Below are 13,161 nucleotides of genomic sequence, written 5' to 3'. Positions count from 1 at the left end.
GCCATGTTTTTGGTGACAAACAAACCAAAAACTGGCTTCACTTTTGGAACGTGTGTGTTAAATGAGTGTTATCCGTCCTCTCTTTTTTCCTTGTCTAAGGTTTGAACCAATCCTATTTCGTTGTAGTCGACTTTTGGATTTTCGCTTGGTACCAGATTTGTCATGTATGGTGTCTTTCCAAAAGTTATGTTGAAACCAACTTTCTTACAGGCGACGTCTAACTCAGTAAAGATAGTTCTAAAGTTATACAGTGTCAAAAAACTTTTCCGCTAATTTTGTGCTCCGAGTTTTATCACACTATCGTATTCTGGTATAGTCGGGTTATGATGTAGAACTTTGCACAAATAAAAGATGTTAAAACAATTTTGTTGATGCCTTAATTTTAACTAATATACAGGGTGTAACAAAAATACAGGTCATAGATTAAACCACATATTCTGGGACCAAAAATAGTTCGAATGAACCTAACTTACCTTAGTACAAATATGCACACAAAAGAAGTTACAGCCCTTTGAAGTTACAAAATGAAAATAGATTTTTTTTTAATATATCGAAAACTATTAGAGATTTTTTGTTGAAAATGAGCATGTTGCATTATTATGGAAAGAACATCTTAAAGAAAAATTATAGTGACATTTGTGCACCCCATAAAAATTTTATGGGGGTTTTGTTCCCTTAAACCCCCCAAACTTTTGTGTCTGTTCCAAATAAATTATTATTGTGGTGGCATTAGTTAAATTCAATATTTTTAAAACTTTTTTGCCTCCTAGTATTTTTTTGATAAGGCAGTTTTTATCGAGTTGCGGCTTCTCATTTAATATGTTTACATAAAAATTTTATGAGGGTTTTGTTCCTTTAAAGCCCCCAAATGTTTGTGTACGTTCCAATTAAACTATTACTGCGGTACTATTAGTTAAACACACTGTTTTTAAAACTTTTTTGCCTCTTTGTATTTTTTTGATAAAGCATCTTTTATCGAGATGTAGCTTCTTTTTTAATATGGTTCAAAATATACTTAAAAATGTAAATCATAAATAAATTTTCATATTATTACAAAGTCTTCATAATCGTACTTTACCATATACAAATATGTGGTGGATTTGACAAATATTCAAATACCTCGATAAAAACTGACTTTTGGAAAAAGTACTAAGAGACAAAAAAGTTTTTAAAAACTTGTGTTTAACTAATGGCTCTACAATAATAATTAAATTGGAACGTACATAAAAGTTTGGGGGGGTTTAAAGGAACCAAACCCCCATAAAATTTTTATGGGGTGTCCAAATTTCATTACAATTTTTTCTTAAAATACTACTGCCATAAGACTACCACATATCCATTTTCAATAAAAAATCTCTAATAGTTTTCGATATATTGAAAAAAATCGATTTTCATTTTGTAACTTCAAAGGGGTGTAACTTTTTTTCCGTCCACATTTGGACTAAGGTAAGTTAGGTTCAATCGAATTATTTTTGGCCCCAGAATATGGGATTAAATTTATGACCTGTATTTTTGTTACACCCTGTATATCTGTATGTATTTTAACTAATACACTAAGCATCAAAATTAACGCACCCCCTTAAAAATGGGACATTTTTGATGTCTCGTATTTATTAAACCTGTTGTCCGATTTTAGTGATTTTTCAAATATCTTTATTCTTCAAAAATATCGATGTAATAATATTGTTGCTAAACAGATAAGTGTCATTATATACCGGGCTTAACAATGATAGTGTGTTTTTTCCTCAAAGTTTGGAACACCCTGTGGAATATTCTGGCGTATATAAAATATTGAAATTAAAACTTAACTGTAGCCTTAGGCCTTCTTAACATTTTTCTTTTTGATTAATTCGCTTATGTTGGATAATAAAAAAGTTAGGTACTCTAATAACTAGCAACGTTCTTCATCAATACGTGGTGTTTCTAAATAAGTGCGACAAACTTTAAGGGAAAATTCTGCATGAAAAAATAATGACCGTTTGCTTTATAAACATATGTCCGCAAATGCTTTGTTTCCAAGATACGGGATGTTGAATTTTTTCTTACAAACTAACCGATTTATTTATTGCTCTAAAACCGGTTGAGATATGCAAATAAAATTTAGTGGGTTTTATTGCGCATTTTTAACATACAATTAAGAATTTTATATTCACCATTGGTGTGCGTACAGGTCATATTACCCGTATGCACCCCTATGGTGAATATAAAATTTTTAATTATATGTCAAAAAATGTGCAATAAATACGGTTTAAAACCCATCAAATTTCATTTGCATATCCCAACCGATAGAGCAATAAATAAATCGTCAGTTTGTAAGAAAAAATTTAACATCCCGTATCTCGGAAACGAAGCATTTGCGAACATATGTTTATAAAGCAAACGGTCATTATTTTTTCATGCAGAATTACCCCTTAAAGTTTTTCGCACTTATTTAGAAACAGCCTGTATTGATGAAGAACGTTGCTAATGTTAAAGTACCTAACTTTTTTATTATCCAACATAAGAGAATGAATCAAAAAGCAAAATGTTAAGAAAGCCGAAGGCTACAGTTGAGTTTTAATTTCAATATTTCATATACTCTATGCACAGGGTGTTTCAAACTTTGAGGAAAAAACACACTACATATCATTGTTACACCCGGTATACAATGACACTTATCTGTTTAGCAACAAAATTATTACATCGATATTCTTGAAGAATAAAGCTATAACATATTAAAAAAATCGCTAAAATCAGACAACAGGTTTAGGAAATACGAGACATCAAAAATGTCCCATTTTTAATAGTGTATATAATGTATATCCTGGTCCATATCTCTTGTGACCTTACTCCAGTTCTCTCTTAATAGCCTTGAGCCCAAAATAACCCATAATAAAATATTTGTATATTCCTCAAAACGTAGAGTGATATTATCTAATCAACAATTTCCTGGAATATTGCTGCATTGGAAATCGATCGGGATAAATACTCAAGTACACTTTTATGTAAATATGGGGAGTGGAACTTATCGACTTGGATTTTTTTATATCATATATAGAATTAGGGCAACGACCCTAAATAATTGACACAGCAGGCAACCTGGATCAATATACTGCTCACTGTACATTTCCACAGATTCTTGTGGCTATTCAGAATTTATTTACAAGAAAACACAATGAAAATCAGTTCATAACATGGTGCAATGCTAAGAAAAATTCGAAATACTAAAATTATCAATTTGGTTGATTTAGTCGATGTTAAAAACCAAAATTTAAAAGTTTGACTGCATTAAAAAAACAAGAGAATTGTATATAAGCCCAAAAAGTCAAAATCTTTGTTCAATTTTTAAATCAGTGTAAACCCGATTCAGAGATGAGGGCTCGAATTTTTACTGTCCTAAGGTTAATATAATATGTATAGACAATATATTGATATAAATTATTTATTTATTAGTTTTAAAAATGAAAAAATATATACATCGGTTTACCACGTTCTCTGAAGTCTTCGGATACCTTTAGTCGCCAATGTTATCTAGGTCCGTCCAAAAATTTGCTTCCAACTTTCGTACTCTAAGCTACAATCTAAGTGGTTAAAAAGTTAAAAAAACATTGAATAATAAAAGGCTTGATTCCCCCCTTTTTGTATTCATTTGAGGGGGAGGGAAAGTCAATCATTATTATTGAAGTTATCACACAATTTTTTCTGGAAACATCAGAATGCCTCCTCTGGTATCCAAATGCAGTGGCGCATCCAGGGAGGGTTAGGGGATTAAATCCCTTCCCAAGGCATATTATAAAAAATATATAAAGAATAGTAGGAAAATTAAATCTTTCACAAACAATACAAAAAAAATTTCGGTGCCCAAGCCAACCCCCTAGAGGAAAATTCTAGGTGCGCCACTGTCCAAATGTAGTTGTTTTTTCACAGATACGCCCTGGTCTGTAACTACACTCACCGGCACAATTACCGCTCACCTTGTATTTCTTTCAATTTGCAGAAATTGTCCATCTTGGACCACATTTTAAGAAAGATACTACCTTTGAGGAACAGAAAACATTCAAATTATTGAAAAAAAAGTCGTTTATCAAGGGATGCTTGTTAAGCATTGTTTGCTTGTTAAATTCAAACAAACATAATTTTGAAGATCGTAGTCTAATTAAAAAAAGTGTGAGTATTAATAATGGGCGTTGCCGCCTCTGGCCCTTACGACTTCTTGGAGCATGTATATCCGATTTGTTGGATATTGTGCCACTCCTCTACCGCATCCGTCTTGAGCTCTCCGAAGGATGTAGGAGCTGTACGGGATGCTCTCAGACGATTTAGGGAGACATGTTCATACACCCGCAGGCCAGGTCAAGGTCGACATCGATGCACTACAATTCAAGATGACCGCTTCATTGTCAGCAACGTGTCGAGAAATCGCGTACTCTTTTTGAGGTGAGAAATGTTAGTGTGAGTAAACGTACCATTAGAAGAAGACTGGCAGAAAGAAAAAAGAGTTTCTGTCCAGCTTGCGCCCCACAGCTGCTCCCATAACACCGTATAGCTAGACTTGGTTTTGCGCGAGAATATGCTGACTGGACTGTGGCGGAATTGAAGAACATACTGTTCTCAGATGAGAGAAGAATAGATTGATGCATGACACTGCACGTTGCCATACCGCAAGATTCACCCGTGAGTAGTTTATTGAGGTCTGGATTCAAGTTTTACCATGACCGGCACGCAGTCCCGATCTTAACCCAATTGAACACATTTGGAACAACCTCAAAAACCTTTGGAGCTCAAGACGGCTGCGGTAGAGGAATTGGCACAATATCCCCCAATCGGATATCCAGGATATCTTAAATGGATTGCCAAACCGGCTCCAAAAAGTCCCAAGGGCTAGAGGCGCCAACACCCATTATTGATACTCATAATTTTTTTTAAATTAGACTATGATTTTCAAAATTATGTTTGTTTGAATTTTCTTCGAAGATTCTTCATTGGGTTTTTGCTAATAGATCGGGAGATATTATACAGAAGTTCAGCCACGATTTTCTCAGTCCTGCCTTTTGCAATACTGGAAGGGTAGACGAAGTACTTACAATCGGTGGAAACATCCACAAATTTCCTGTGACATTTTCCTGTAAAAACTAGATTTTCCCAAAAAATAAAAATAGGGTTTTGCGATGAATTTCTGAGTCCTGCCATATCCGTAGAATGACAGGATACTATCGATTTTATGAAGAACATTTTTTGGGCAGGAGGGTTGCAAACGGGCTAACGGAGCATATATGTATGCAAACATGTAAGGAAAATAATGAAATTTTCATGATTTTCTGGGTCCTGCCAACTAAATAAATTAAACATATTTATTTCAAAATGATCAAAAAAAATATTGGCATGACGTCTCCTAATGTTAAAGTATACTTCTCACTTGGAAAATTCTGCGGAAAATTTTCACCCTGATTCCGTGATTTTCTGAGTCCTGCCTTTAAAAAGTTTGAATACTCAAATGCAATCAATACTTTTTCGGTACTCGGCAGGAAGGTTAAATGGTTCTAGTAAGACGGCAGGAGTCCTAGATTTGTAAGAAAATTCGTGAAAAATTCCACGATGTTTTGAGTCATGCCATTTTGCATATGTTTCAAGAATCTTAATATAAGTCTATTTACAAAGAGGCAGGATGGTTTTATAGTTATTTCGTATACAGGGTGGGGCATTAGTGTTACAAAGTCCAATTACTCGTTTGTCGTAAGAGATACGAAAAAAAGTTATTTAGGTAAAACTTGGGGCAAAGATAGGATCATAATTTAAAAATATTTTCTAATATACAGGGCTACCCGTTTTGACAGGGCGACACAAACTTATGTCTTTTTTTAATGGAACACCCTGTATATAATTTTAAGATTCCTAAGATCATTTTAAGACAATTTAACACAATTCACCTAATCCAAAAATGTTTCCCAAGGGAGCTAGAGCTTAAGATGGCGCCTTATAATTAGTTTTTTTTATATCTCCAGAACGCTTTCATTTCGATACACAAAAACTGGTCCGCCTTTTTATCTTTCAGAGATAAATCGATTCCATCAATTGCGAATCTCTAGTACCGGTCATAGAAGTCCGTTTTGGGTAGGACAACGGTTATTTTATCGCATAACGTTTTTGTCTCTAACTTTTAAGCATTTTTGACACTATATTATTAAATTGTGAGGTATTCTAGTACTAAAAGGTACTCTTGCTTTAAGTCGGTAGGATGCACAGTTTTCTAGAAAAATCAATTTTAAAATTTTTCGTATTTTGAATTTAAGAAAAATTTGAATAAAAAAATAAAAAAATCGGTGTATTTATCGACTTAAAGCAAGAGTAACTTTTAGTACTAGAATACCTCATAATTTAATACTGTACTGTCAAAAATGCTTAAAAATTAAAGCAAATTATGAAATTGCGTTGATCTACCCAAGACAGACGCCTATGACCGATACTAGAAATTCACAATTGATAAAATCAATTCATCTCTGGAAGAGAAATAAACGTACCAGTTTTCGTTTTTCTAAATAGTTTTTTTTATTTTTTTTTCTAATTCAAAAACCGCAAAATTTTTAAATCGATTTTTCTAGAACCTGGCGTATCCTGCCGATTTAAAGCAAGAGTACCTTTTAGTACAAGAATACCCCATAGTTTAATAATCCAGTGTCAAAAATGCTTAAAACAGAAACGCATAACACAGTAAAGTTATGCGATAAAATATCCGTTTCCCTACCCTAAACGGACGCCTATGACCGGTACTAAAAATTGACAATTGATGGAATCGATTTATCTCTGAAAGATAAATAGTTGTACCAATTTTCGTTTTTCTAAATAGAAGTGTTCTGGAGCTATTTAAAAAAAGCTAATTACAATACGCCATCTTTAAAGAGCTTTAGCTTCCCTTTAGGAAGCATTTTCGAACTAGGTGGATTGAGGTAAATTTTCTTAAAATTATCTGAGGAATCTCCGGGCTTCGTTTGTTAGAAGAGTTTCTGGACACCCTGTATAATAGGTACAATCCCTACTATAACCACTATAACAAATTAATTGTAAAATTATTGATTTTCTTCCTATTACTTTTATTGTGTTTACTTAGATAAAAATATGACCTAATCGCTTAAAATAAAGATTTTACAGTTTGGTATTAGATTTGAAAGGTGTTAAAATCCGAGACAGTACTCAGGAAAATAATATTTAATACCATACGAGTGTTTATATAACGATATAAAAATTAATTTTTATGTATTAAATATCTTTGCGGTTATCCTGCCACGTTGTAAACGGTTTTAGATTACAAAAAATACCAAGTTTTTTGTAAAAGGTATATATTAAAATACAATAAATAAGGGTCACAATACAAAACGTTTTCGGATTAAGGAATCCATCATCAGTGTTTAAAAGCCAAAAATTGCATGCCTGAGCCACCAAAATGTATTGGGTAAAAACCCTTTAAATGTAAATGATATGGTTGTTTTACATATTTATATAAAGATCATCTGATGTTAAAGATATGCCTGGATGTTACCCAGGGCAACACAGGACTCTTCCCACGTGGTTGGAATTTTTTTTTTTGGAGAAAACCTCGCATATTGGATTTGATATTTTAATATACATATACCTTTTACAAAAAACTTGATATTTTTTGTGATTTATGGGATACAGCCAGCTCCAGGAAGTTTATTTTCCTCGTGGGTTTTAAATTAGTGTTTTTTAAGCATACTTGATCTGGCATGACTCAGAAAATTGTGGTGATATGAATATGTTTGTATAACAACCAGCAATAATTTTACAGATTTAAAATTTTATTTTTATATACGAAATAACTACACAACCATCCTGCCTCTTTGTAAGAGCTTTATATTAACATTCTTGAGATATGTGCAAAATGGCATGACTCAGAAAATCGTGTAACTTTCTACGAATTTTCTTACACATTTTTTAACTATGTATAGGAAAAAAGGTGTAACTAAACATCCTGCCATTTTAAATAATGTCTACTTAAATTATTTATTTTATAATAAAATTTATTTTATTACTCAGAAAATCACGGAACCAGGGTGAAAATTTTCCACAGAATTTTAAAAGGGACAAGTGCAGTTAAACATTAGGAGACGTCATGCCTACATTTTTTTCGATAATTTTCAAATAATTATGTTTAATTGATTAAGTTGGCAGGACTCAGAAAATTATGAAAATTTAATTATTTTCATTACATGTTTATATATCTATATACTCCCTTAGTCCTTTTGCAACCCTCCTACCCAAAAAATTTTCTTCATAAAATTGATAGTATCCTGTCATTCTATGGATATGGCAGGACTCAGAAATTCATCGCAACTCCCCATTTTTTTCCTCATGAAAAATTTAATTTTCACAGGAAAATGTCACAGGAAACCCGTGGATTTTTCCATAAATTGTAAGTATTTTTTCTAACCTTCCAGTATTGCAAAGGGCAGGACTTAGAAAATCGTGGTTGAAGTTCTGTTAATATCTCCCGGTTTATAAGCATCTTTTGATAAACGTTTTTTTTAAATAATTTTATTGTTTTCTTTTCCGCAGGGGTAGTTTTCACCGTATCTTTTATAAAATATGTCTTAAGATTGACAATTTATTCAAATTGAAAGAAATAAAAGGTGGGCGGTTAATTGTGCCGGTGAGCGTATTAACTACAAATTTTAGTTTATTTTATTTTTTACACTTATTTATTAAATAAACCGATACTTAGTATGATATTAACCTCACATTATGTCAGTATGTATTTTATGAAACGACATTGACATTATCAAATTTGTACTTTATATTCAATTAACACTAGTTAAATGCGTAGAACCTGTGCGTAAATAGTCGATATTAGACGCCTAGATATTTCAAAATCGTAAATCTTTTTCTAATACTCGCAATACAGTTAACCCATTCACGGACACGACTGCATATGCAGACACTCACAAAGGGAAATGACTGCATATGCAGTCGTCCACGAATGGGTTAACTGCATATACAGACACTCACAAAGGGAAATAACTGTCTCCGTATGCAGTCGTGTCCGCGAATGGGTTAACTGCATATGTAGACACTCACAAAGGGAAATGGCTGTCTGTATATGCAGTTGTGTCCGCGAATGGGTTAACCGAAAAACGTAACCGAGTCTTGGCAGTGATTCGAACCGAATCTTAAGCGCGCACCACACTCTCGGCGAAGTCGGGCGAAGTTACTTCGCCAAAGTTGACCGAAGTCCGAAGTACCTCACTACACACTCGTTCTACTTCGCGAGGAACACATTCAAGCGGTGCGATACCGACTTTGAGCCCTTTGACTCGCACGCGCGAGACTGACAGAGAACGGAAGTAGAACGAAGCGACTCTCGTACTTGTTGAACCTCGATCGACTTCGGCGAGAGTGTAGACGGCGTTATAAATACATATTAAATTAGTAAGTCGTTGTGTAGTATTCTATCAGTTAATAACAATATTTGTCAATTTCAGGTGTGTACAGAGGGCCGCTTAATTCTAGAATTTACTTTCGATGATTTAATGAGGATAAAATCATGGCATTTTGCTGTTCGAACACATCGAGAATTAATCCCAAGAACGGTAGTTGGAATGCATTCCCAACAGGATCCAAGCATGTTGGACCAATTATCGAAAAACATTACAAGGCAAGGCATCACAAATTCTACGCTTAATTATTTGAGGGTAAGTAAATCATGTCTCAATATGTATATCTATATTATTATAATATTATGTATCATTAGGGTAAGGAATGATATTATATATTCCTTACTAAAATACCGACCAGGTTTTGGAATTTGGTTCAGTGGGTTAATTCAAACGAACTGTTGCCAAATTTTGGCAAATAAGAATAAGGCCCGGCGCAAATTGAACCTAACCGAGACACAACCTGCGCCGGCGGGACGGGTGACCCCTGCATTTATTTTTCTAGCGCACCGCATATCTATTGCGGACTTTTAACGGTTACTTTTGATATCTGTTCTCAGCGGTACTGAGTACAAATACTGATTACAAAATACTGATGTATCTGATCCTTGTACTGAATTAAGTAGGAAACTTTAAATCGATATTTCCGTCGTACTTGTAACTTGTAACGTTTTAAATACCTAACAACTCCTTAGTACTCGTAGCGGTATGACTTTCGAAAACATCCAATTTTATCATAAGCGGGCGCTTAAAACGATATCTTACACTGAATATTTTATATTTTATTTCTGCACATAATACATATATTTAAAATAATATCAGTTATTTAATAATCTCTCCGCCACTGATCGGTTATAAAATAACACTATCTACATAAGTACATAATCTACTTTAGTACATAATTTGTTTTTAAGCATAAACAAAAATGTACAAAGGCGACAAGTTGAATTTGATGGTAATACGATCTTCAGAGATATCACTCACGGTTTTAAGTAGATAACATAAATCATTTGGCAACGATAAAATCTGTAGATTTAAGATTTAAGCAATTATACAAAATCTACTAGTAATAAAGTTATCAGAATTTAATGACAAAGCAATGTTCACTCGGGGTTTTGACTGTAAATACATACTAATATTTTTATTTACTCATCATTATCACAATAAATTGTAGGTATTATTGTATTATATATTGTAGGTGCCGTTCATTTCATTTCCTATTTTCTTTCTCATACTTCGTCTTTCAATTCCGTCCTCATATAGTCCTCGTGGCTGCTATTATACGACGGGATGATCCCGAACGAGTTCAATTAGCTTAGATATGTCCATCTCGCAAACAAAAACAAGTAAAAATAAACAACTGGCAGTGAGTCACGCGTCCCACGATCCAAGAAAACTGTACGTCGACGACAAACGTTCCCAAGTGAGACCTGCGAGCGCAAGCAGTGATCGCAGGTTAGGTTCAATTTGCGGTGTCTCGCTTATAAGCGTGCTTCATAAAACTGTCCTCGCAGTTCGCCGGTGCAGGTTGTGTCTCGCTTAGGGCCAATTTCTCATATCCAGTTCAACTCCAGTTTAACCCGAACTTCTAGTAAACGTCAGTTTAAAGTCAAAATCGTCTTTCTCAATTCGCACGTTCACCCGATGGCAATTTAAACTTGAACGATGCTTGAACGGTGGAATTCGGCCGTTCAAAGATTTCAGAACTCAGTTCAGATGATTTCATGGACTACGCATGCGTTGTATTAACACGAAACGCTGTCATAATATAAATATATCCTATTTTATTATATTAAGCCTAACGATAAACGATAACATTATTTTTGTTTTTATAATATTTATTTATAATTATTAAAACGACCATTTGACTATAAATACTTAAATTTAACTTTATTCAAAAACAGCATAAAAAAGGTAGTTCAAAATGGCGACAGTTTTTTACCTTTTGCCATCTATTGGCATTTCTCGAAAGCTGTAGAACGAGCGCTGACATGAACGTGCAATGAGAAACGCATTCCACACAAAACCGCAGATCACCGGTGAACCTGGTTTAACTGAACCATAGATTACCGCAGGTATGAGAAATCGACCCTGGGTCGATTTCTCATACCTGCGTTAATCTATAGTTCAGTTGACTACAGTTCAACCGTGAACGTCGGTTTGTTTGGAAATGTAATTCTCATTGTCGGTTCAAGTTCTACAACTTTCGAGAAATGCCAATAGATGGAGAACGGTAAAACCATCACCATTTTGTATGACTTTTTTTATGCTGTATCTGAATAAAGTTAAATTTAAGTATTAATAGTAAAACAGTCATTTTAATAAAATTATTAATATAAATCTAATAAACATAAAAATAATGTTATCGTTTATCGTTATGCTTAATATGCGTCTCATGATAAGTTGCAATAATACCACGCATGCGTAATCCGTGAAATCATCTGAACTGGGTTCTGATTGTTTTGAACGGTCGAATTTCACCGTTCAAGAAAGGTTCAAGCTGAACGTAGTTACTGCCATCTGTTGAACGTGAATTGAGAAAGACGATTTTGACTTTACACTGACGTTCACTAGAAGTTCAGGTTAAACTGGAGTTGAACTCGATAAGAGAAATCGGCCCTTAGGATCAATTTGCGCCGGGGCTAAAGGATGCCCTATACCGGATCTCTTAAAGGTGCTAAAATAATAATTATTGTCTTAGAAGGCAAACATCTTCGCGAGTAAATCATGAAAACAGTAACCCTTTGCTTTCAAGTATGCCGAGAAAAGGTGTGAAATCTGGGGATCTAGAAGGCTATGGTTTGTAGATGTGAAAGAGATTGTTTGACCTCGTAGATCCTTTTATATTACGATCTGCTCTTTTGTATATCACCATGGTTTAGCAAAACTCTTATCAAAAGTTATTACTCATACTGGCAAAATATGATAAATATGCTCGACGGAGGAAGGCGATGGATAGGAACGACTGGAGAGAAATTCTTGAGGGGGCTAGAAGTTTTAAACTATTCGGCTATTTTAAAACGTTTTCTTCAATAGCATCTCTCCACTTGCTCAATGTTTCCTTAACACCACTCATCAGCATCCATAAAATAACAAGCATTAATTAGCACAGATTATGGCCTATATTATGCTCATGTAATCATATTTTTATACGAACATCTGCCAGTGTCTCTAACATTTGTCTCAACAAAGTTGTAATTCAATCATTATCTTTCACAATGTTCACGCATCGGGAATTCCTTTTTCGCTCAAAGTAAAGTTCAGAATCATTTTTATATGTTTGACAATAGCGGACAAATAGTGTGCGATATCAAAGAGTTTGGATAATGATCAAAAATATAAGATACAAAAGCGAAAACTTAATTTTATTGTATATACCCTATTCCACGAACATACGACTGTTGTGGATTATCTCGACAACGAATATTTTACTGTGCAAATTATGAAGAACGAAAATAAATTGCAAAATACATTGTTGTTTATTGGAACAATTATAGCAAAATACTTTCGTACTTCTTATTTTGCACACTAAAATATTCGGTGTCGCGATAATCCAAGACAGTCGTATATTCGTGGAATAGCCCTTACCTATCTATTTAGATTAATCTTCAGAGCGTTTCTTTGTATATTTGTACTTCTATAGTAAACAGAAAACTAACTAATGTCATTAGGTATTATTTAGGCAAATAAAGGAACGGGCTAATGTTATATTGCAGGGGTGGCCAAGCTCCTTGATAGT

General features: G+C 33.9%; 1 protein-coding gene across 4 annotated transcripts in view; it reads left to right on the top strand.

Annotated features, from left to right (window-relative positions):
* Positions 1-13,161, top strand: part of LOC114325657 (LIM domain-binding protein 2) — a 481,382-nt gene that overhangs the window by 439,937 nt on the left and 28,284 nt on the right. For all 4 annotated transcript variants that reach the window (XM_050641655.1, XM_050641657.1, XM_050641656.1 and 1 more), the window contains exon 6: positions 9,471-9,680. In XM_050641655.1, coding sequence (XP_050497612.1) covers positions 9,471-9,680 — 210 coding nt within the window. The remainder of the gene's footprint in view (positions 1-9,470; positions 9,681-13,161) is intronic.

The sequence above is a fragment of the Diabrotica virgifera genome, chromosome 1 (genome assembly GCF_917563875.1).
Source record: "Diabrotica virgifera virgifera chromosome 1, PGI_DIABVI_V3a".
Lineage (NCBI taxonomy): Eukaryota > Metazoa > Arthropoda > Insecta > Coleoptera > Chrysomelidae > Diabrotica > Diabrotica virgifera.
The sequence above is the reverse complement of the archived record's forward strand: the minus strand, read 5'-3'. Positions and strand labels throughout refer to the sequence as shown.